Genomic DNA, 23,450 nt, shown 5'->3' on the forward strand with positions numbered 1-23,450 from the left:
CCACAAGAAAGAAAAAGCAAAAAAGGTGAAAATAGTCTGCTGTGATCTGCATTCAGGCTCCATAGTTCTCCCACTGGGTGTGGATGACATTTTCCTTCCCAAGTCTATAGGAATTGACTTGGATCACATCAGATCATGCTGTGGGAGGAATTAGTGGTTTGCTAAGGGCCTTTCCTCCTAATAACCTCATGAGATAGGTCACCCTCATTTTACTATCCCCATTTTACAGGTGAAGAAACTAAAGTGATTTGCTTTTGGTCACGGTCACAGTAAGTGGCTGAGCTGAGACTTGAACTCCGGTCTTACTTCCCAGCCCAGCAGGCTCCACATTTAGCTACAAAGCTTCCAGCGCCTGCAGGATGAGTTGGTCAAAGTTTAGAGCTGACTGTAACTGTCCAGCTGGGGATGGGCACTGTTGGCCCCGATGTCCACAGTTCCTGCTGGACCAGAGTTTGCAATCTCCTGTAAAAACTGAGGGGAATCAACATCCTAAAAGCATCTCACTCCTGTGCTTTCCATCCTCTCCCTAGGTCCTGCCAGTGACAAAAGATGGGGTCCGGCTGCATCAAAGTGACCAAGTACTTCCTCTTCCTCTTCAATCTGCTTTTCTTTGTAAGTATGTCCATCTCCCTCCCATGGGGCATCTCCCATCCCTGGAGGTTGAGTTTCCAAAAAATGGGAATTTTTCTCTAGAAATCCCCCAACTTTGGGGCAAAAGAAAATGCTTGGGAAGAATGGAAAGGCTTGTTGACAGTGGTACCTTGTAAGCCAGAGGAGTATTACAGAACAGGAGGCAATATATGTAGCAGGGGAGAAGACCACAGGAATTGATGAGTTCGAATTCCATCTCTGAATCCTGCTGTCTGTGTGACATTAGGCAAGCCCCTTCACCCTCTGATTTCATTTTCCTGATTTGCCTTCTTTTAGGTTGTTTTTACCCTACTCTTTCCCCAGCCCCCCTCCCCTTCTGCCTCAAACTTTTGTATTTCAATTTTAGTTCCTTTCCCCAATGGGGAAAGTTGTGCATCGTGTCTCCGGGACCTCTGAGTCATTGCCACACTGGGCTTGAGGCTTGAGGGGGAGGGCTCCTTTTTCATGGTTAGCCAAAATTCATGTACCCATCATCACAGCTGAGCTCAGACAGCTACAGATGGGGAGGGGAGGGCTTCCCCGCAGGGCCCAGCTGGCATCCTTGTTTGGGACACTGTTCTTAGAGGCAGAGGGATTTCCCCATTCTCGGGTCTCCCACCCCCATGCATTAGTCTCCCTTGTGCCCCTCTGGACCAGAAGGCCTGTCTACTGGAGCAGGAGCTCAGATGTTGGCTCTCTGGCACATCTGGATCTTGTTTTCCTGGGCTTGGGGTTTTTCCTCCCTCTCCAGGCAGACAGTGAATACCCCTGTCCTGAAGCTACCAGAATCCCATGGAGCAATAATCATAGGGCGGCTTCTGACATCCCTGGGATGGACTTTCAAAGCACCATCTCTGCTCTGTGAGGGGGGAACTGCCCACACCTACATACGCACTCTGTTGTTTTATATTTGTATGGTATAGAATAGGTACATAATAAATGCTTATTGATTGATTGCTTGGGGATACAAATAAATAAGTGATCTATACCTTACCCTTGAGGAACTGACATTCTACAGCCTTGACCATTCTACAGATTGACATATAAGTGCAAAATTTTATCAAATCAAAACTTATCAGAGTGAGTGTGTGTTTGTGTGTGTGTGTGTGTGTGTGTGTGTGTGTGTGTAAAGGAATTGTTCCCACCTATGTACCCACTCTCTTGCTGTATGTATATATGGTATACAGTAGGTACAAAATAAATGATTATCGATTGATTGCCTGGAGATGCAAATATATGTGATGCGTACTTTACAGAATTGAACATTCTACAGATTGACATATAAATCAAAACATATCTGTGTGTGTGTGTGTGTGTGTGTGTGTGTGTGTGTGTGTGTGTGTGTGACCATCCATCCGAAGGAGGCTGACCGCTGAGGAGCCCCTTGACCAGTCCTCCTTTTCTGACTGCTGAGGGAGTCTGGGGAGGAAGGGCCCCCTGGGGGCAGCCAGGTTTAGCTTCAGGGGACATGGATTTAAATCCCTGTTTTGCTATACATACAGTCTGCTCTATAAATCCCCACCTTGTATAGGTCCCTTCTGCCAGCCTGGATGCTCCCCAAGGCCCCTCCCAGCTTTTAATCTCTGATCCCGTGAACTTTCATTGTTCCGACAAGCCCGAGCCTCTCCCAGTTCCCCAAGATTACTAATTATGCTGATTTCGAGGCCGTCCAAGGCCGGAGGAGGGAGCGGGGAGAGGGAAAGGAGGGAACTCTGGAAATGGGGGAAGTCCTCCCGGCCGGGGCTGGCCCGAGGGCAGGTACGAGCCGGGGAGGGGCAGGGAGGCCGTGTTTGTCTCCCACGCAGTCACACAATGGGGATGTCGGTGCCCTGCCCTGCAGTCCGCCAGCTCCCCCTCCCTCCCCGGGGCTGCGCTCCGGGCGCCGTGCCCTCCCTCCCACCCTGGGCCCGGCCTTCTGGGCCCACAAAGAATTGGCCTAGAACTGCGGGATGGGGAGGGAGGCACCAGAATGGCTCCGGCTCCCCAGCCCAAGTATTTTCCCACATTTTGCATGGAGGGGAGAGGAGGAGAGGGAGAGAGAAGGGAAAATTTCCCCCCCCCCCCCTCCATCCTATCCTCCCCTAGGGAGCTGAGGGGGGCAGAGAAGGGAGCCTGGAACAGCCGGCCTTCCCGGCCAAGACTGGATGGGGGCCTCTCCTGGCCGGGCTCAGGGTGACGGGAAGCAGCTGGGCTCCGGGCAGCGAGCACTGAGCTCCCTGGCTCCCTGCTCAAGCTCAGCCTTAAAGGGCCCGCAGGCGGGGCTCGGGAGCCAGGGAGGGGCTGATGAGTGGAGGTCACCATGGTCACAGATGTGGCTGATGGATAACGAGGGTCGCCAGCCTTGGTGCGGCCCTTTTGAGTTTGCGAAGCCGTCTGCTTTTTCTTAGCTTGTTGTATGTCATAGACCCCTGCCCCTTGGCAGCCCCTTTCTCAGAAGAATGTTTTGAAATGCATAAAATGAAATTTAGAGGGTGGCAAAGGAAAGCGATTCTATTAAAATGCAAACACATCATTTACAAGTCCCACCAGCCCAGGTTCTGCAGGGAGATCTCTAAGAAAGGAGAGGGGGCTTTTTCTTTATAAACTGACATTTTGATAGAGGCGAGGTACCCTTCTGAGTTGTTTTCATTTGTATTTTTTTTTTTTTTTAAACAGCTGAATTTAAAATTTGGGTCCTAACAACAACTCTGTAAGATAAAGGGATTTGACAATCCCCATTTTACAGATGGGGAAATAGAGGCTGCGTGAGATTAAGTGACTGATCCAGAGTCACACAGATAATGAATATCTGAAATAGAAATCAAACTCCGAGGGAGCACAGTGAATAGAGTGCTGCACCTGGAGTCAAGAATACATATTACTGAGTTCCAATCTGGCCTGAGACACTTACTAGCTGGGTGACTCTGGACAAGTCTCTTGGACTCCTGGAGCTACAAGGATGGCTCCAGTTCCTGAACCAAAATATTTTCCCATGTTTTGTATGGAGAGGGAGATAGAAGGGAAAAAACAACCTCCCCTACTCATACTCTCCCAGGGAGCTGAAGGGGGCAGAGAAGGGGGCCTGGAACAGCCGGCCTTCCCGGCCAAGACTGGGATAGGGGCCTAACCTGGCCGGGCTCAGGGGGTGATGGGAAACATTCTGGACAAGTCATTTAACTCTGTCTGCCTTAGTTTCCTCATATGGAAAAAATGAGCTGGAGAAGAAAATGGCAAACTACTCCAGAGCCTGTCACAAATGGTGTCGCAAAAAGTCAGCCATGACTGAAAATGACTGACTAGGATTTGAACTCATCTTTCTGATGGTCCCCAGGTCAAAATTCTATGTACATGTTACCTAACTGCCTCCTCGATAACGTAGAAATAGGAGGTTTGGGCAGCCTATTATATGATGCTAGATTTTGAATTGGGAGGAACCTTTGAAACGTAGGATCTAGGGGTGGAGGAGAACTCGGGGGTCATCTAGTCACCCCCATTTATAGAACACAACATTGGGAGCCAGAAAGGAGCAATAACTTGGCCCACATCGCATAGGGAGTAAGTAGCAGGCCCTCCCCAAGGCTGGCATTCTCGCCCAGGTGCCACCCTACTGGTAAGGTCCTGGTCTTCGATGGAGGGGGTGCTCGGGCATCCTTTGTCACCCCTCCGGCAAAAGTTAGGGGAGCCTGGACTTTGGCCTTAGAGAAGGGGCACAGATTGTAAATAAACCCTTGGAAAGAAAAGGTTCAGCCTTAAAGAAATGGAAATTGGAAGGACTCCAATGTGGCTGCTCACATCCATCAAAATGTCAGAACGGGGGGAAATGATCTTGGTTTCGGAACTCCCTGGCAGTGTGCTAGAAGAGGGAAGGAAATAATCACGTCCTTATTAGAAGAATCCCATTACTGGAACAGGGAGGAACTGCAGCAAGTATAGTTGAGTCAGCAAGCATTTATTGAGGGCTGACCACGGGCCAGACACTGTGCTAAGTCTGAGCAGAAAGAAAGACTAATATCCAGTGAGAGGAGCTGTGACAGTCACAGGATTATGTGATGATTCCCCCAAAGCATTTTCAAAGGGAGGGAGTTTCATATCAATGTCTCCGAGCCTCAGTGTCCTCCCCTGTAAGGGAGGGAATGACTTCTGAGATCCAGTCCAACTCAATGATCCTACTCCTGTCAGTCCTTGTGGAGAAGCGGGGAAGGGAAGGCGCCTTGTGCTGCTCACTCTGGGAGCAGCTCCGTTGGCCAACGGATCAGAGACGGCAGGGACCCGAGTGCACTCAGGGCCTGGATGGACCCTCTGTGAGTGGGCTCTCCATTCAGGAGTTTTACTGCCCATTCTGTCGGTGAGATCCCTGGGAGGGTGGAAGCCCCGATGGAGGCTTGTGGAGGGAAGGGGGGGAGGAAAAGGGGGAGCGGGGCTGAGCTGGGGGGGTCTCCCCCTCACCTCCTCCGTTAGGCAGACCCTCCAACCCAGCTGCCGCCTGCTTCTGTCCAAGATGGCGCCCACACATGCCTGGGGAGGGAGATTAAGGAGAGCGCATCTTCTAGGTCACGTCCAGTGCCTGATCCGATCTCCTGGGCCACGGCCCTATCTCTCGTTCATTATCTGAGCAGAGGGCCGGCCCAGACTGGAGGTGGGCCCTGGGACCGGAGGACTTGCAGCCCCGCAGAGACTAACTTCCTCCTCCATTTTTCTCTCCCCATCCCTCTTCTCCTTCGGTCTTGGAATCCCTTATTCATTCTCATAATAGACTGCAAACTCCTCTCTTTGGTGCTTAGAGCTTGTACAGCCTGGTTCTGGTCATCCATTACCTCCTCCCATGTGCTCCAAGGTGCAGCCCGACCGGCCGACACTGCTTCTCCCGTCCCCTCCTAGCATCATCTGTCTCCCGTCCCTGGAGAGTTTCTTTGAAGCCCTAACACCATCTTCTGCCCGATTCCTCCAGTCATTAATATTTTCTCCAGGGTTATTTTGTATCTTCCTTGTGTGTCTTCTCTCTCCCTCCCTCCTTCCCTCTCTCTCTTTCTCTCTCTTTCTGTCTCTATCTCTCTCTTCTCCATCTCTCCCTCTGCTCTCTCTTTTTGTCTCTTTTTGCCCCCCCTTCTCTTTCTCTCTCTCTCTCTCTCTCTCTCTCTCTCTCTCTCTCTCTCTCTCTCTGCTCTTTTTTTCTGTCTCTCTTTGCCTCTGTCTCTGTCTGTCTCTCTGTGTGTCTGTTTCTCTTTTTTTCTTTTTGCGTCTGTCTCTCTCTGTGTGTCTCTGAATGTCAGTCTCTCTCTGCTTCTGTCTCTGTCTCTCTCTTCTCCATCTCTCCCTCTGCTCTCTCTTTTTGTCTCTTTTTGCCCCCCCCTTCTCTCTCTCTCTCTCTCTCCTCTTTTTTTCTGTCTCTTTGCCTCTGTCTCTGTCTGTCTCTCTGTGTGTCTGTTTCTCTTTTTTTCTTTTTGCGTCTCTGTCTCTCTCTGTGTGTCTCTGAATGTCAGTCTCTCTCTGCTTCTGTCTCTGTCTCTCTCTTCTCCATCTCTCCCTCTGCTCTCTCTTTTTGTCTCTTTTTGCCCCCCCCCTTCTCTCTCTCTCTCTCTCTCCTCTTTTTTTCTGTCTCTTTGCCTCTGTCTCTGTCTGTCTCTCTGTGTGTCTGTTTCTCTTTTTTTCTTTTTGCGTCTCTGTCTCTCTCTGTGTGTCTCTGAATGTCAGTCTCTCTCTGCTTCTGTCTCTGTCTCTCTCTTCTCCATCTCTCCCTCTACTCTCTTTTTTCGTCTCTTTTTGCCTCTCTCTCTCTCTCTCTCTCTCTCTGCTCTTTTTTTCTGTCTCTTTGCCTCTGTCTCTGTCTGTCTCTCTGTGTGTCTGTTTCTCTTTTTTTCTCTTTGCGTCTCTGTCTCTGTCTCTCTCTGTGTGTCTCTGAATGTCAATCTCTCTCTGCTTCTGTCTCTGTCTCTTTCTCTCTCTCAGAGCTGTTCCCCGGGGCCTTGTTCCCACTGCTGATCTTGGGGGAAGGTCTCAGATTAGGAGTGGGTGGGATCCCAGAGAGGATCTGCTTGACATGGAAGAACTTGCCTCCTCCCCAGACCTCCTCATTTGGCTCTGAGCTCCCTGACGTCAGCCCTGGCAGGACTGGGGGGAGCTTCTTGGGCCTGGCGGTGCCCCTCCTGAGCCAGCCCGCTATCACACAGAAAGAGCTGCCTGGGAAAGTCGGGACTGGAGCCATTTGCTTTAGCCCGGCCGAGAAGTCTGGAGAGCGTGGGCTCAGATTTGTTATGATGATTGTATTTTTCTGCCCCCGTCCCCCCCTTTTGGTGTGTCTGTATTTTTGAGGGAAGGGGTGTTTATCCTTCCTTGCCGTCTGGAGGAGCCAGGGTGCCCATTTCCCCTTCATAACCCAGCAAGTTCCTGCTGAGACAATGGAAAGCTCCAGAGGCTCTGTATGATCCGAAGCTCCCGGGCTCCCAGAACCAGCCTCTGGGACTGTCCTCAGATGGAATCTCTTCTCCACAAAGAAGCAGAGTCGCTCATCCCAGTGCGGGCCCTATTCGGCCCTCCCACTTACTTCCTCCCAGTTGTGTTCTGGGGACCCAGCCCTGTGACAGCCCCCCATTTCCTACTGCAGGGACTTCGTCACACACCCTCAATCCCCCTCCTCTTTCCCTGATCTATTTAAAGTCTTTTTGGAGACCCGGGCACGGCCCCACGGTTGGCACCCACAAGCGTCCCCTAACAGGCGGCACAGACGGGTCAAAAAAGCGACAGAATTGAATCCCACCTCTGCCACTGTGACCCCACCAGCAGGAGGGATCTGGAGGTGACCTCTCAGGCCACTCCCTGTGACACCGTGACTCAGACCCGAGCTCCCATCTCCACTCTGTCATCGTTGGCTGGCTAACTAGGAAAAATCACTTCCTTTTGACAAACTTCAGTTCTTTCATCTTGAAAACACAAATAAAACTCATTTTAGTGACTTCTCACAGCATTATTGTGAAGATCAAATAGGTTAATAGGTATGACGGCCCCTCCCGAAATAATAGTAATTATTGACACTTCTATAACTTTGCAAAGCACTGTACATAAATTGCCTCATTTGATCCTCACCACAACCCTGCTGTTAGCCCCATTTTATTGGTGAGGAAACTAAGACTTGGCTGATGTCCCAGTAGATAGAGCACTGGACTTGAGTTCAAATCCAGCCTCAGGCACTTGATGAGCTTATTAAGCACTAATAACTAAATTCTTAATTACCACACTCCCCCCAGCTCTACATCTGTGATCCTGTAACCATTCTTAATTCTGAGCAGGAGGAATAAGATAATCACCCAATCTACCACTTTCCCTTAGCCTTCTCTAGATCAGGAGGCAGTTGTTGGGCAGGACCAGAACAGACCCTTCGGTCCAAATGTGAATCAATTGCACTGTCAAGGAACCAGTGTGGACTAGTGATGGTTAGAGTCTGAAAGAGGGACCTTAGATCTTTAATAGATTATTGATATTGGGCAAATCACAAAAATGACCTTTTTTTGGCCTCAGTTTCCTGATTTGTAAACTGGGGCTGGTAATAGCATCTATTTCACAGGTTTGTTCTGAATGAAGTCTTCTTAAACCCCAAGAGGACTCGAGTTCAAATCTAGATTTTGCCATTCCCTGTGTGGGAAAGTCACTGAAACTGAAAAGGATTCAATTGGATGACTCCACAAATTGCTTCCCAGCCCTAAAAGCCCATGATGTATAAAGGACTGCTTGCCATCTAGGGGAGGGGGTGGAGGGAGGGAGGGGGAAAAAAAATCGGAACAGAAATGAGTGTCAATATAATGTAATTATTAAATAAAAAATTTAAAAAAAAAAAAAGTAGGAAAAAAAAATAAAAAAAAAAAATAAAAGCCCATGATGCTGGTAAATGGCTACATAAATGTGATCCTGGAAGGGACCTCAAAAGGCCAGTAAATTCAGCCCTCCCATTTTAAAAAAGAAGGAAACTGCCTTTCTTATTATCGTAGCCCATGTGATCCAGAAGAATGATCTGAGGGCTAGCTTCAAAGTCCTGGATTCAAATCCCCAATGACACCCGAGAGCCTGTCAGCACCCCAGGCAACTCTGGGACTCTATATGGTGGAGCAAGTGTTTGTGTATCACCGTGACGGTGGGCATTTCCTGACTGGGAATTCTCTCTCCTGGTCACAAGTCTGGAACCCCCTCCCAAAGTATGTATATTATATTTTATATTAATATTACACATGTGTATATATAATATAATATAAATATTATACATAATATATTTCATATATTATGTAAACCAAAATGTAATGATATATAATATATATAATAGCAGTTAATATCAATTAAATAATATAATATCACATAAATAATATTATGTAATATTAAATACACATGTATATATATATATACACACATGCATTGTGTATATATAACTTTGGTGTTTCATCTTTATATTTACATATATAAACAGATAGTATGTGGGCATACCTCAGAAATATTGTGGGTGTGGTTCCAGACCATTGCAATAAAGCAAATAGTGAAATAAAAAATTATGAAATGTTCTGTTTTCCAGTGCAGATAAAGTTATGTTTACATTATATCAAAGTCGATTATGTGTGCTATAATGTTATATCTAAAAAAAGATCCCAACAATGTACATACATTAATTAAAAAAAAATTCTTGTTAAAAAATATAAAGCATCATTTGACCCTTCAGTGAGTCCTAATCTTTCTGCTTGTGGAGGGTCTTGCCTCCCTGCTGATGGTTGATGGCTGCTCGGGATGATGGTTGCTGAAGGTTGGGGTGGTCCTGTCAAGTTCTTAAGATAAGATAAGGAAGTTTGCTGCATCAATTGACTCTTCTCTTCACTTGAACACTTAGAGACCATTGCAGAGTTATTAACTGGCCTGATTTCAATGTTCTTGTAACTCAGGGAATAGGGAGGCCCAAGGAGAATGAGAGAGCCTGAAAATGGCTGGTCAGTGGAGTGATCAGAACACACATTAATCAAGTTCCCCGTCTTATACAGGTGTGGTTCATGACTCAAAATAATTACAACAGCAACATCAAAGATCACTGATCACAGTTCACCATCATTGATATAATGATGAAAAAGTCTGAAATTTGGGAAAATTTACCAGAGACATGATGGGAGCATGTGCTGTTGGAAAAATGGCATCTACATTCCAGGTTATTGTAGAGTTACTACAATTTGTCAAAGGTTATAATATCAGCAAAACACAATAAATAAAACAAATTATACCCGTATAGGCGTATGTGTGTAGATATATTTTTGATGTTTGTTATCATCTATGCAAATACATACATACATATATGTGTTTATCATAGGTTCAGTCCTTAGTCTTTTATATTAATCCAGAAAAAGTACACATTTCTACTGCTCCAGGACTTTGACTCCCGTCACATCTTAACTCACTACCCATTTCTTTCTAGATCTTGGGAGCTGTAATTCTCGGGTTTGGAATATGGATTCTGGCTGACAGAAGCAGCTTTATCTCCGTCCTGCGTAAGTTTCCCATTTATTTGACTTTTCCTGCTGTGGTTGGTTGGGTTAAGGGGGAGACCTAGAGAGTGAGAGAGACATCTGAGACCCCTTTTAATTATGGGCCATTCTCCTTATTCTAAGAAGTCAGTCCTTTCCTCTGACTCGAGTCCAAGGTATTTGATAGATATGAAGTCCATTATTCTGAGAAGTCCTCACTGACTTCTGGAGACATATCAAGCACTGGACATGTGGCTAAGAGATAGGCCTTGGGTGGGTGTTTACTTTTGATAGAGACAGTCCTGCCATATGGATACAGTGCTTAGATTGAACTGAGAGGGGTGGAATTGAAAAAACCCTGAATATGAATTCAAATCCTACTTCTGACTCTTAATATCTTAGACAAATCTCTGTGGACCTCATTTCCTTGTTCATTTTTTTTTTCTAAAATGGGACTATTTAAGTGATTTGTTTCCTTCTCTGTTATTTTTGTAAATATTGATCCATTTCACTTAGATTATCATAGTTATTGGTATACGATTGGACAAAATAGTTCCTAATTATTGTTTCAATTTCCTCTTCATTGGTGGAAAGTTCGTCCTTTTCATTTTTGATACTAATAATCTGATTTTTGTCTTTCCTTTTTCTGATCAAATTAACTAAAAAGTTTACCTATTTTGTTGATTTTTTCATAAAACCAGCTCTTAGTTTTGTTTATTAGTTCAGTAGATTTCTTTTACTTTCAATTTTATCAATCTCCCCTTTTATTTTCAGAATTTCAAATTTGGTATTTACTTGGGGGAGGGAGTATGTGTTCTTTGTCTAGCTTTTTTAGTTGCATTGGGCTTCATCTTCTTAATCTATAAATTGACAAATTGGGCAAGGTGACCTCTTGGTTCCCTTCCAGTTCTAACTATGGGGGGGAGGGGCATGAGGGTTCAAATCCTGCCTCTGAAACTTAGTGCCAAGACATAGAACCTCGCTTTTGTCTCAAGCAAATCCCAAGGATTTATCTACCAAGTCATAGCTGGATGTCAAGAGTTCCCATAGGAACAAAAATCACAGATACTTCTCGCATTTGAGTGCTGATATAGCCTATGCTTGAAATACTGGGATAGGACTGAGAAGACCTGGGTTCCTGGTCTGCTGTAGGTAGGACTTTAGGAAAGTCTTTTTTACATTGTGTGCCTCAGTTTCTCTCCTTTGTAAAAGGGATAACAATGCTTTCTACTCTTTCCATGTTCACAGGAATGCCTTGCAGGTCAGGGAGACGTCAAGCAATGTTCATTGTCTATTAGGTGCCATCAGTGATGAATCTGGGCCATATTCATGGGTGGGGAGGGCATGGTAGTATTTTTTATTTTGATGTAGATTTGATTTTATTCCCAGTGTAGAAACTCATTTGTCATCCATCAATAAAGGTCTCTTTAGAGCCCTGTCCCTGGTACTGACACTGAGACCCCAAAAGTTAAGTGAGGTGCACATGGCCACAGAGAAAAAACTTTAGCCCCTAATTTCCTGCCTCCAAATCTTGCCCTTTCTCTATTATACCAGGATACCTCTCAGCATAAGCCTGACAAGTATCTCTAAGTTCCAAGTTCTTTTTTAAGCAATAGATTTTTACGGCATCTTTTGTTTTCTGATCTAAGAGATTTCCTCGCCTGGATTCCTTCTCCTCTCCCTTCCCAGAGAGCCACCTCTTCAAAGAAAGAATTTCTGAGTTCTTAAGTCACTGAGCCCAGGGTGTTTTTAAAGATGTAATTATTTGATAGAACAGGGTGGCTTTTTCAGGGCAATAAGCCTGAACTGGAAGAGTGAGTCCTGCCTCTGAAGCTAACTTGCATGGTCTTAGGGCAAGTCTCGGCACCAGCTGGGCCTCAGTTTCCCTATTTGCAAAAATGAGAGATTTATATGCAAACCTACCGATTTTCAATCACCCATTGCTCAACTCTACTTGGAATTTTTCAGGCGTGACTAGAACCTGCTATGTCCAACATTAAATTCCCATCCCTTTCCCTTCCTTCATTCTCAACTTCCTATTTCACTTTGATGGGATCACCATCCTTCTGTCACCAAGATTTAAGAAACTGAAATCATTTTTGGCTCTTCCCTCTCCCTCACGGTCTACATCTGATCCATTCTTTGTGCTATTTTTTTCTTTAATATCCATTTTTTTTCTCTATGTAAAAAATACTGCTTCATTCAAACCCTCATTATTCTATATGAACCCTCCTAAATATCCTCCCTGCTCTCGGTCTATGTTTTTTTTCAATTCATCCTGCATACAGCTGCCAAAATTTTATTCGATATAGGCAGCTTGGAACCAGTTACTTCCCTACTCAAAAACCTGCAAGGGATCCCAAATGCTTATAGGCTAAAATCTGGAATCCTGAGTTCTCGCATTGTCCCCAGTCTATATTCCCAATCATTTCACTTGACTCCCCTCAATGCCCTCTATGTTCCAGACAAACCCAACTATTGGCTGTTCATAGATCTTTCCAGCCACTCCTGACTCAATGCCCTTGTAAAGACAGTCCACGACCTCTTCCATATTAAATGCACAACCCTCTGCTTGGAAGCCTCCAATGAGACGGAACCCACCATTTCTCGGGGTGGCTCATTTTTAGAATGCTTTTCCTGACATTGGCTCCAAATATGCCTTTTTGCTTCAAGCGTCGCTCTGGAGCGAAGTAGGACAAATCTGTCCCTGTTCAATATTATTATTATTATTTAAGTATTTGAATATTGCCACTATAAGCTCTGGTCCCCTTCTCCCGGCTGAACATCCTGAGTTTCTTCAGCTGTTTCTCATTTAGCAGGGATGTAGATAAGGGAACAATGGCTAGGAAAGGACCTTGGAAGGTATCTTTCCATTTTGTACATGAGGAAATTAAGACAATTAAGGGTATTAAGTGTTAGAGACAAAATTTGAACTCAGGTCCCCGGCACTAGAACCAGAGTTCTTTCCAAGGAGCCGTGGTCTGGAGGCCCATTTCCCCTGGGAGAGAGAGGGCCTACATAGGCAGGGCTTGAAGTAACCTCACGCATCTGGACGCAAACTCTGTTCTCTCCCAGTTCTCCATCCCAGCCTTTGCTCTCTAGCCCACTCCCCCTCCTGGCTCAGCAGAGAGTTGTGTTTATCGCTCCTCTCCCTCCTCCCCACACAGCTGCCGGACAGATTCAGGCCAGGGATGGTCTGGCAGCTGTTCCATTTGCATAAAGTGGAACTTCCACTGAGCCTGGGCTGGGGAGGAGCCCACACCTGTTGCCGCATCTCCCCCTAAGAGAGGGGGCTAGGAAGCAGGGCCATCCTGTGTCAGCTGCCTCCGTGCTCCCGGGGGAGGAGGCTGGCCCCATTCTGGTCAGGCCTGAGCTTTGCAATGGTTAGCTTTCTCTTCTTCCGGGGGTTGAGGAGGGGTGGGGATTTCCTGCTTCAAGCTAGGATCCCTTTCCCCCAGCTGCGCCCGGTCTCCTCCCACCCTCTGGTAACCTGAGCGCCTTTGCAAGGGACGCTCCTGCTTGGGGCCTGCTATGGTGAAAAGGGGCAGGGTTGGAAGGAGAATACAATCTCCCTGTTCTTGGCCCCTTGCCCACGCTTCCCAGGCACTGGTCCAGCAGGGCAAGGTCCAACAGCCTCCCACGTTCTCCAGTTGGCACTCACATGGCAATGGGCTGTAGACGTGGGGTGCCTTGCTGTGGGGATGGGATCCTTCTCCCTGCTATTTCCAGCCCCCTCCTACCGTTCCAGTCTCCTCCCCGACACCTACTTTTTGATGCAGTGACACTGCCCTCCTGGCTGTTTGGGAACAAGATGCTCCGTCGCTCGGCTCTGGGCATTCTCCTCCAAGCCTGACCGGCCCTGACCACTGACCTCCCTGGCTTTCTTTAAGTCCCTCCTTCCACAGGAAGCCTTCCCTAACCCCTCCTAATCTCACGGTTCTTTTCCTCTTTTATTTCCTATCATCCTGTACATACCTTGTTTTGTGTACATTCGTTTGCTTGCTGTCTCCCTCATTAGATTACAAGCTCTTTTGAGGGCAGGAACTTTCTTTTGCCTCTTTTTGTATCCCCAGTGCTTAGCACAGTGTCTGGCACACAGCAGACACTTACTATTTTTCCATTAGCGCGTTAAGTGCTGACTTCTGATTCAGAAGATCAAAGTTCCAAGTCCAGGCTCATTTGATTACTGGCTATACGACCCTGAGCAACCCTAGACTATCAGATTTGGGAGGTGACTCTGAATAACAATAAGGGCTAACATTTATATTTAATCACATTGCATATATAATATTTACATAAAATGTATTTATTTACATTACATTTGCATACATTTATTTACATATTACATTTGTAAACGCCATATACATGTTTTCCACTTAATTCTTACAACCTGGGACATAGGTGCTATTTTATCCCTATTTTACAGATGAGGAAACTGTGTCAGATAGCCGTTAAGTACCCAGGGTCACACAGCTAGTAAGTGTCTGAACACAAGTTTTCCTAATTCTGGACTCAGTCCTCTATCCCCTGAAACACCTAGCTGCCTCTGCTTAAACTTGTTCCCTAATAAGGATCTTTGTACAATATATCCTCCTAAGTGGCTTTGCTCGGGTAACTATCTTTAAAGCAGTTTGATCTATTTTGGGAAAACTCTCATGTCCATTGGAAGTTATTTTTTTCCCCAAGTGTTGGGGCTTGAGTGTCTCTTATTGCAGAATGGACGTGACTGTCCATCCCTATTGCCATCTGTCTTGCCCCTGCCCCCTACAGGAATCCCTGGGCCTTGCTGCCTTCCCCGTTGCTGCGATCTCCTGTAAGCGATCCTCGTCTCAGTTAAGATCATGAGCTCTGTGAGAGCAGGGATTGTCTCATGTTTCGATTTATATCCTCAGGACTAGACACAGCGCTTGGCTTACAGTAAGGGCTTAAAGGCACTCAGCTTTTCCATTCGGTTTTTACATGACACCAAAATCTTCCTCTCTAAAACGCCCGCTCCGTTGCTCCTGCTTTTTCCCTGTAGGGCTGAGCAGAAAAGTTTATTGCTTCTCTTACAGAGACTTGGAAACTGCTGTTGTCTGTGCTTGTTGTCTTCTGGGCTAAAATGGTCCAGCTCCTTTGATGTTCAAATGGCACTTTTTAAAAAAATGTAATACCGAAAACTGATCTCTAGGGGACACGGATGACAAAGACATTGAGGAAGTTCTACCATCTTCTTAGTTTGGGATCACCCAGTTCCTTCAGCCTGGAAGACATTTTTTTTAGTTATCATTCAGTTGAGTTCAGCCAGCATTTATGAAGCATCAATTCTATACAAGGCACCTGAGGTTACAAATAGGAAAAGGAAAGCCCCGAGTCTCCAAGGAATCCTCTCTCCTGGAAGGATGGGCCCACAGCTTGAGAGCTGGTCAGGTACTGACTATGAGCCAAGCAATGTGCTGAATGCTTGGTGAACAATGTCTCATTGATCTTCACAGTAACCTGGAAGGCAGGTGCGATTATCTCCATTTTGCAGTGGGGGAAACTGAGGCAGACGGAGTTTAAATGACTTGTCCAGAGCCACAAAGAGAGTGTCTGAGGCCAGATTTTAATCTTGACTCCAGACCCAATACTTTGTACTATATTGTACCATCTAGCTGTCTCTGATACAAAGGCAGCGTCAAGTCTGGGGAAAGGTGAGTGGGCTAGTGCTGCTGGAACGTAGAGTGCATGGAGGGGAATGGACCATAGGGAGCCTGGAAGGGAGGAAGTTATGAAGAGCTTAAATGCCAACAAGAGAATCTTACATTTAATCCTGGGTTAATAGGGAGCCACTGGAGTTCTGGACAGGATCATACGCGCATGTTGGGAAATTCCTGGCTCCGACCCTGACTATCTTGTTCAAGTGACTTCAGGCACCAGAGGGAAGGTCTTTCCCATCCATTGGGATGGGAAAGGGGAGGGGAACTGAGGAAAGCAGACCACCAAGAGGTCAGTGCCATAGTCCAGGTGTGACGCAATGTGCTGCTTCTGAAGGGCCCCAGGTCCCAGCCAAGATCTTTCCCCCGGGATTCCTGGGAATTTTTCCTTGGGCCCACAGGAGTCTGAACATGTCTGTAGAGAGCAAGGAGATCATTGGCTTCTTACACTCAGTCTCTCACAGACAGTGAGTCCTGACCCACTCCAGAATTGAGTAACTGGGTTTTTTCTTTTCTGTTTTAAAAAAAAATAGACTTTGTTGGTATTTATTACTCTGGAATTATTTAGATTTCTCCCTTACATCATTCCCCTTCTCCCTTCCAGAGATCCGTCTCTTAAAACAATATAGCATTTTCGAGGAGTAATTGAGTCTGACACCATCTCATTTGCTGAAAGGTGGAGGCGACCAGTTTGTGACTCGTTTGCCTCCCTCCTTCCTGAGCTGCCCTTTTGGAGTGGGAAAGCCCTGTCATCATCATTAGTGATGTCACTAAGGTCTTTCATCTGGTCCTTGGACCTGCTAATTAACCCTTCACCGGGGGCAAAAGATTTAAGTCATTGAAAGACTCTTCTCCTGTGACCTACAAATAGGGAAACCGAGGCACATCTCCTAAGCTTCCTGTCTCCTCACAGTCTCTTCTGCCTCTTTCATCTGATGATTCCTGCATCACAAACAAGTACTTACCTCATGAAGCTTCCCTGGGAGCTAGGTGGGTGGCAGACAGGGAGCTTGTCATCCCCAGCTACCCAGACTAGCCCGGGGCCGAGTTGATGAGTGAATATGGAGCAGCAGCAGCTTTGTAGCAGATTGGAGTTACCTTTCATGGGCCACCGATGGGGATTGGCCCCATTCTGGGAGGGGGAGCTTGGTGATGGAATCATTTGCCCCAAGGTGCCTTAGACTGTGCCCGCGTTCTTGGTACGGTGGGCCAAGAGGAGCCCTCTGCCCCACCTAACACCATCAGTTGCCAAATCCTGTTGATCCCATCTCTAGATCAGTTCCCAAGCTCATCCCCTCTTCTCCGTTCCCACTGGAACCGTCCAAGGACAAGCCCATGCCCAGTTACAGATGCGTTCTCTCACCGTCCTCCCCCCTTCCTTAGGAGCAATTAGATTTCCCAGTAGATATGAGCACTGGATTTGGAGAAGGGAAGACCTGACTTTAAATTGGCCCTCTGACATTTTCTAGGTGTGTGATAACGGACAAGTCGCTTCACTTCTGTCTCTCCCTCAGTTTCCTCATCTGTAAAAATGGGGATTATAATAGCGCCTACATCCTGGGGCTGTAATGAGCATGGAATGAGATCCCATTTGTAAAGCATTTCGCTAACTTAAAGTGCTATGTAGTTGCTGGCAATTATTACGATCATTACATACAGATCTAGCAGGTGGGAGGTCCATGGAATTTTAGCTGAGTCTTCAAGGAAGCCAGGGAAACTCGGGAGGTGGAGGTGGAAGAGAAAGAACATTTTAGACGTAGGGGACTGTCTTTATGTTGGATGGGCAGGAAATGGGCAAAACCCATAGAACTACAGCCAAAGAATGTTTTCCTTTCTCAGGTAATTAATTAAAACAATGATGGGCAGTAAAAGCTTCAGAGGTATCTTTTAAAGAAATAAATAAAACATAAATGCTGTCCAGTGGTGGAACGGACTGCCTCCCAAAATGCTCTGGAAGTCTCCCATCAGAGCCTGGTTCACCACTTATTTGTAACATTATGGATGAAATCCTCGGTCATGACTGGATTGGCGTACAAGAGGTCCTGTCTAGCTCTTAGAGTTTGTATTTTAAACTCCTCAACCCAGTGTCCTTTCCACTATAGAATTGTCTATTTTAATTATTTAACCTATGACTTCATTAGATTAGGAAATTCCCCAGTGAGGAAAGTCCCTCTACCCATACAGAGATAGACAACTATTTTGTAACTCAATGTCTTAGTTGTTTAGGGCACGGAAAAGTCAAAGGCCTTGGCTGGTATCACGTAGTCAGACTAGATCAGAGATGAGTCTTGAACCTGATCCTTCTGCTCTCTATCCACTGGGCCAGTCTGCCTGCCTTTGTTTGTGAAATCTCAAAATTTCATGGTCCTGGCTTCCCCATGAAGTCGGGAGACCTGGATTCAGCTACCATCGTTGCTCATTCTGTTATCACCTGTTAAGCACCTACTATGTACCAGGTACTTCACTCAAGTCTCAATTTCCTCCTCTGTTAACTGGAGATATTAATCCCTGCCTTGCTCCCTGCAGGGTTAACATCTAGGTGGAAGCCATGTTGGCCAGGGAAAATACTCCCTCTGCAAGTAAAAGCAAGTGATTGTTCATACGTTCTCTCCTTTGGTCTCCATTTCCTATTCTGCAGTGACTTGGGTTTAGGGAAAAAACCAGGGAAGGAATGATCATCTCCTGTTCTTTTTTCCCCAGAGAGCTCCAGCAACATGAAGATCGGGGCCTACGTCTTCATTGGGGTTGGGGCCATGACCATGATCGTGGGCTTCATGGGTTGTGTCGGTGCGGTCAATGAGATCCGATGCCTCTTGGGGATGGTGAGTGATCCCCCTGAGGAGGACCCCTCCCCTGTCTTCCACCACATCCTAATCTGGAGGCCCTGGATGCTGATGTTTGCGGGACGAGTCCTTGATCAGCACACGCTTCTTCCTATTGGAGGGAGTCCTTGTGCATTTAGATTGACTTGTACATGAGACTTAGCATAAGGGCCCTCCCGGTATTCACGTCAGCAGCGTGGCTTGACCAGCTGTGTCACTGTGAACCTAGCTTCCTTGGATCTCAGTTTCTTTACCTGTACAGTGGGGAGGACCGATTAGATGGGCCTTCAAGCTCCTCCCAGCCCCGGCCCTTCCTGCGGTATGGCTTTGACCCAGGCTAGCTGAGATAGCTTTTGTGGATGACCTATCCCTCATAGCCATCGCTTTGCCTTTTCAGTACTTTGCTGTCCTCCTCCTGATCCTTGTGGCCCAAGTGACAGCTGGAGTCCTCGTCTACTTCCACGCAGATGAGGTAAGTCCTGTTCTGTTGCCTAGAAAGATCCTGAGGATGAGCACGTACAGGCCGTGACCAAACCTACATTAGCCCCTTTCTTTTCACTACTCAGGAGAAGGATCGTGAGTAGTCTAGGCTAATCTAGGTAAGTTTTTTGGTCTCAGGATCCCTTTAAACTGTAAATTACTGAGAACCTTGCTCCAAGAACTTTTATTTATGTGGGTTATATTTATTCTAGTCACCATATTAAAAATGAAAATGTTTTAGTGTTAGAAAAATGTGTTTTGACTTCATGGATTCCTTAAAAGTATCCTGTGATTCTGTGGAACACACTTTGAGAACTGCTGTTCTAGGGAATGCCTTCAAGATAACCAGGGGAAGACTACCCTCAACCAGTCAAAGAGTCATGGAATGCTGGAGCTGGACAGGACTTTGTCTCTGGTCTAGGAGAAAGAGCAGGATGTGTAGAATGAGAACACCTGAATTTCAAACTGGTTTTTCTAATACTTGTATCACCTTAGGCAATGGGCCTCAGTTTCCCTGCTGAAATAGATGTGACAGATATTCCTTCTAGCCCAAGATCTATTCTTTTAACTAAATCATTGAAGGCTGCTGCTTAAGCCTAGCTTTGACCCTAGCTCCTAGAAACCACCACCATTTTTTATCTGTATTCCTATCCAGAGATCAGAGAATGGTAATTCCAGCACCAGCTTCCCGTCAGCTAGATGAGGTCTAAGATCTCTCCCAACTCTGACATCACATGTTCCAAGCTTTCTCCTAACCCTGGAATTCTAGGCTCTAGATCTAAAGTCTCTTCTCATTCTGACAATGAGTTTTCAGAATTCTTCCCACTCTGACACCCCATGTTCCATAGCCTCTTCTAGCTCTGACATATTATGTTCCAAAGCCCCTTCCAACATTAACATTCTCCAAGGTTTTAAGGTCCCTCTAAGCTCTGACATTCAATATTTCAAGCAACTTCCCATTCAGGATATTCTCTGTTCCAAAATTCCTTCTAATTTTCAGGTTTCAAATTCTGTGTTCTCTGGTTGCTTTTAGCTCTTTCTTCCAATTTTGACATCTTATGTTCTGAGATCCCTTCCACATTCTCTGTTCTCTGGTTGCTTCTAGCTCTGACTTCCATTTTTGACATCCTGTGCCCTGAGATCCCTTCCTGCTCTGATATTCTCTCTTCTAAGGACCCTTTCATTGCGATCATTCTGTGAGCCAATTTCCTTTCCAGCTCTCATATTTTGAGTCTACCAGTGATCCCAATGGAAGATGGGGTAGTAGATGACCTAGAACCTGAATTCCGGCTTTGGCTAGCCTGAACTGCCTCTTCTAGGCCATCCCACTTTATAAAAATCACAGAATGTTAAAGCTGGAGGACACTTCCAATCCACACCTGAAGAAGAAGCTCCTCTCCAACTTAGTCTCAAAGTGATCATCCAATTTCTGGTTGAAGACGGCCAGTGAGGGCGAAGCCCTTGGTACCAAGGTAGCCCGATTCCTGAGGGCTCAAAGCATTGGGTAGGAAGTTTTTCTTGACTTCAAGGCTGCATGTGCCACTGCTGATTCTAGTTCTGCTCTCTGGTCTGAGCAGATGAGTCTTGATTCCTTCATCACTTCAGATTCCATGCATTCCCCTTGGCTGTCCTTACCTGGAAGTCTGCCCCTTCTCATTTTCCCCTCTTAGTTCCATCGAGTTCTTTCAACTCAGCTCAAATCCCCCCACCTTGTACAAGACAACTTTCCTGGTCCCCCTTAATGCTAGATTGCTTCCATTTTGGGGACTAGGTAAAAGTGGCCATTCTCTGCCTCATTTCTTGCCTTAGTCACTGAATGGGTGTTGCCTCAGTCAAACTGAGCAGGGTCTCCCCCTGCATCCAGGGCCATCTCCAGTCCTCCTGATCTATGTTTTGCCATTGAAGCCAGGTAACTCTGGAGGGGAAAGTGAGCCAGGTGAATTTGCACAGCCCTCCCCCACTTGAATCAATTCACTGGCACATCACGGTATCATCTCCTTGATCTCATGGTCCTTTTTGAAAATGAAAAACAAGCCATAGTCTCCCATTTGTCCTGAATCTATCTCGCTGCGTGATTTTTTTCTTCATTAGAATGTGAACTCCTTCAAGGCAGGGACTTTTGGGGGGTACCCTTAGCAGTTGGCACAGTGACCGACTGATGCTCTTTGGCAATGAGTCCCTGCTTGATGTTTCCCGGCCTTTCCCGGTCCAGAGTGGGATGGAGGAAGAGAGAAGCTCACGGGGGTCTTGCTCCCCAACTTCCCAGCAGTTGCCTTTGCTGGTGTAATCCAGTCATCCTGAGAAAGGGGCTGCCTCCCTTGTGGGAGGGGAGGGTGTGAAGGTGCCGGCTGACTGCAGGTCCCTCGGCCCCAGCTTAGACTGGGCCGTAGTCCAGCCTCGAAATCCCCTAGAGTCTCTTTCCAGTCCTCTTTCCTACATCCATTTTTTCCCTCCATGTATTGGAAAATAGGAGGAGTCTCTGGGAATGGGGTCAGGAAATTTGGTGGTCGGAAAGAATCTGAGTTGAAGCGAAGCCCGGTAAAGAACAGGGTAGGGAGATGCTCTCGGGCTGGTTTCTGCTGGTTTCTGCCAGGACTCGGGCCCAGAGCTGCCAGAGGGCAGAGGGAGCCCCAGAGCCTGAGAGAAGGGCAGAGGGAGAAATGGCGGCTCTTTTTTTCTCATCATCCTCCTCTCCCTTGCTGGAACGACCTTTGCTGACTTCCCAGGCAGGAGAGAAGAAAAAGCAACAATGAACATGAAAAAGCAAAAACAAAAACAAAAGCAGCCCTTGTAAAACCGAAGTCTGACTCTCTCCTTGGCCCCCTCCTGCCTCCCTCCTTGATCCTCAGTTTTCCTCTTCTGTAAAATGAGTGAGTTGATGAGCTGGCCTCTGAAGTCCCTTCTAACTCTGTGATCCTATGTGAGTTTCTCTCTGGACCTCAGTTTCCCCATCTGTAAAGTGAGGGGTTTGTGAGTGACAGCTTCCTCGTGCCGGGACTCCATTTCCCTATCTGTAAGATGGGGCAGCGGTCCCCTGAGACCCTCCCCAGCTCGAATGCCCCCACGCCGCTGCCTCGGTGACTCCGGACTTCTTGCCTCGAGGAACTCCGAGTGCCCACCCGAAGTGCCCGCAGAAGACGCGGGTGGAAAGGGGTTTTCTCTGGCCAGAGCAGCCTGTGTGGGAAGCCCTGGCCCAGCAGGAGGCCCAAGGGACTGTGTGTCACCTGTCCCTGCCCCCACCCAGCTCAGGTTTCTGCATCAGTCTCCGGGGCGGAGGCTGGGGGGGGAGAGCGGTCAGAAGCGGAGAAGAGGGAGGGAGAGGGTCCTTTCTGTTCCCCTTTGGGGAGGGAGAAGGAAGCTGAGCCCAGAGAGAGTAGTTCCCATCTCTATGGCAGGCTAGGGCCTGGTGGCTTGGGCTCAGAGAAGCCCTCGAGCTGGTCCCTGTGCAAGATTTGATGCCAGATCTGGGACTGTGCCCTGCACCAGGAGTTGAGATGGGGCCATCAGTGGGCTGTTAGGGATGCCGTGTGTGTGTGTGTGAGTGTGAGAGAGAGAGAGACAGAGACAGAGACAGAGGCAGAGAGAGACAGAGAGATAGAGGGAGAGAGAGAGAGAGAGAGAGAGAGAGAGACAGAGAGACACAGAGAGAGAGACACAGAGAGAGAGAGAGAGAGAGAGAGAGAGACACAGAGAGAGAGAGAGAGAGAGAGAGAGAGAAAGAGAGAGAGAGAGACAGAGAGAGACAGAGAGAGACAGAGACAGAGAGAGAGAGAAAGAGAGACAGAGAGACAGAGAGAGAGGGAGAGAGAGAGAGAGAGAGAGAGAGAGACAGAGAGACACAGAGAGAGAGAGAAAGAGACAGACAGACAGACAGACAGTGAAATGTTCCCTGATCTCAGGGATGAGCTTGGGGAGACAGAACAGATCAATGAACTCGGATCTCAGGGACAGCAGGATTCAAATCAGGCTCAGATATTTGCTAGCTGTATGATCCTTCATGGGAAACTTAACCCCTGTGTACCTCAGTTTCCCCTCTGTGGAATGGGGGTAAGAGCAGCATTTCCCATGGAGGCTTTCTGTGAGGATAAGTGAAGTGTATCTGTGAAACGCTGTGCAGACCTTGCTGCGCTCTGGGAACGCTTGCAGCCCCCCGGGGCTGTGAGAGTGCAGGGGAACGAGGCTCCCCACGAGCTGGGCTGGGACAGTCAGAAGGCATAACAAGGGAGAGCGTGTGAGACTGGTGAGACCTCCTCAGCTCCTGCGCAGAACCGGGGGTCCCTGGGGGGCTACCACATTCTCAGCCCCCGCTTAGTGCAGAATTCCCAGACAGGGAGGCTCCGTCTGCTCCCTAAGTGCCGGACTCTTGGGCAGCCAGAGGCCCA

The 23,450-nt window shown here is 47.2% G+C and overlaps 1 protein-coding gene across 2 annotated transcripts in view; it reads left to right on the top strand.

Annotated features, from left to right (window-relative positions):
* Nucleotides 1-23,450, top strand: part of CD82 (CD82 molecule) — a 72,417-nt gene that overhangs the window by 40,546 nt on the left and 8,421 nt on the right. For both annotated transcript variants that reach the window (XM_051966193.1, XM_051966194.1), the window contains exons 2-5: nt 531-612; nt 10,043-10,115; nt 18,467-18,588; nt 18,986-19,060. In XM_051966193.1, the coding sequence (XP_051822153.1) occupies nt 550-612; nt 10,043-10,115; nt 18,467-18,588; nt 18,986-19,060 (333 nt within the window). In that variant the 5' untranslated portion in view covers nt 531-549. The remainder of the gene's footprint in view (nt 1-530; nt 613-10,042; nt 10,116-18,466; nt 18,589-18,985; nt 19,061-23,450) is intronic.

The sequence above is a fragment of the Antechinus flavipes genome, chromosome 6 (genome assembly GCF_016432865.1).
Source record: "Antechinus flavipes isolate AdamAnt ecotype Samford, QLD, Australia chromosome 6, AdamAnt_v2, whole genome shotgun sequence".
Taxonomy (NCBI): Eukaryota; Metazoa; Chordata; class Mammalia; order Dasyuromorphia; family Dasyuridae; genus Antechinus; species Antechinus flavipes.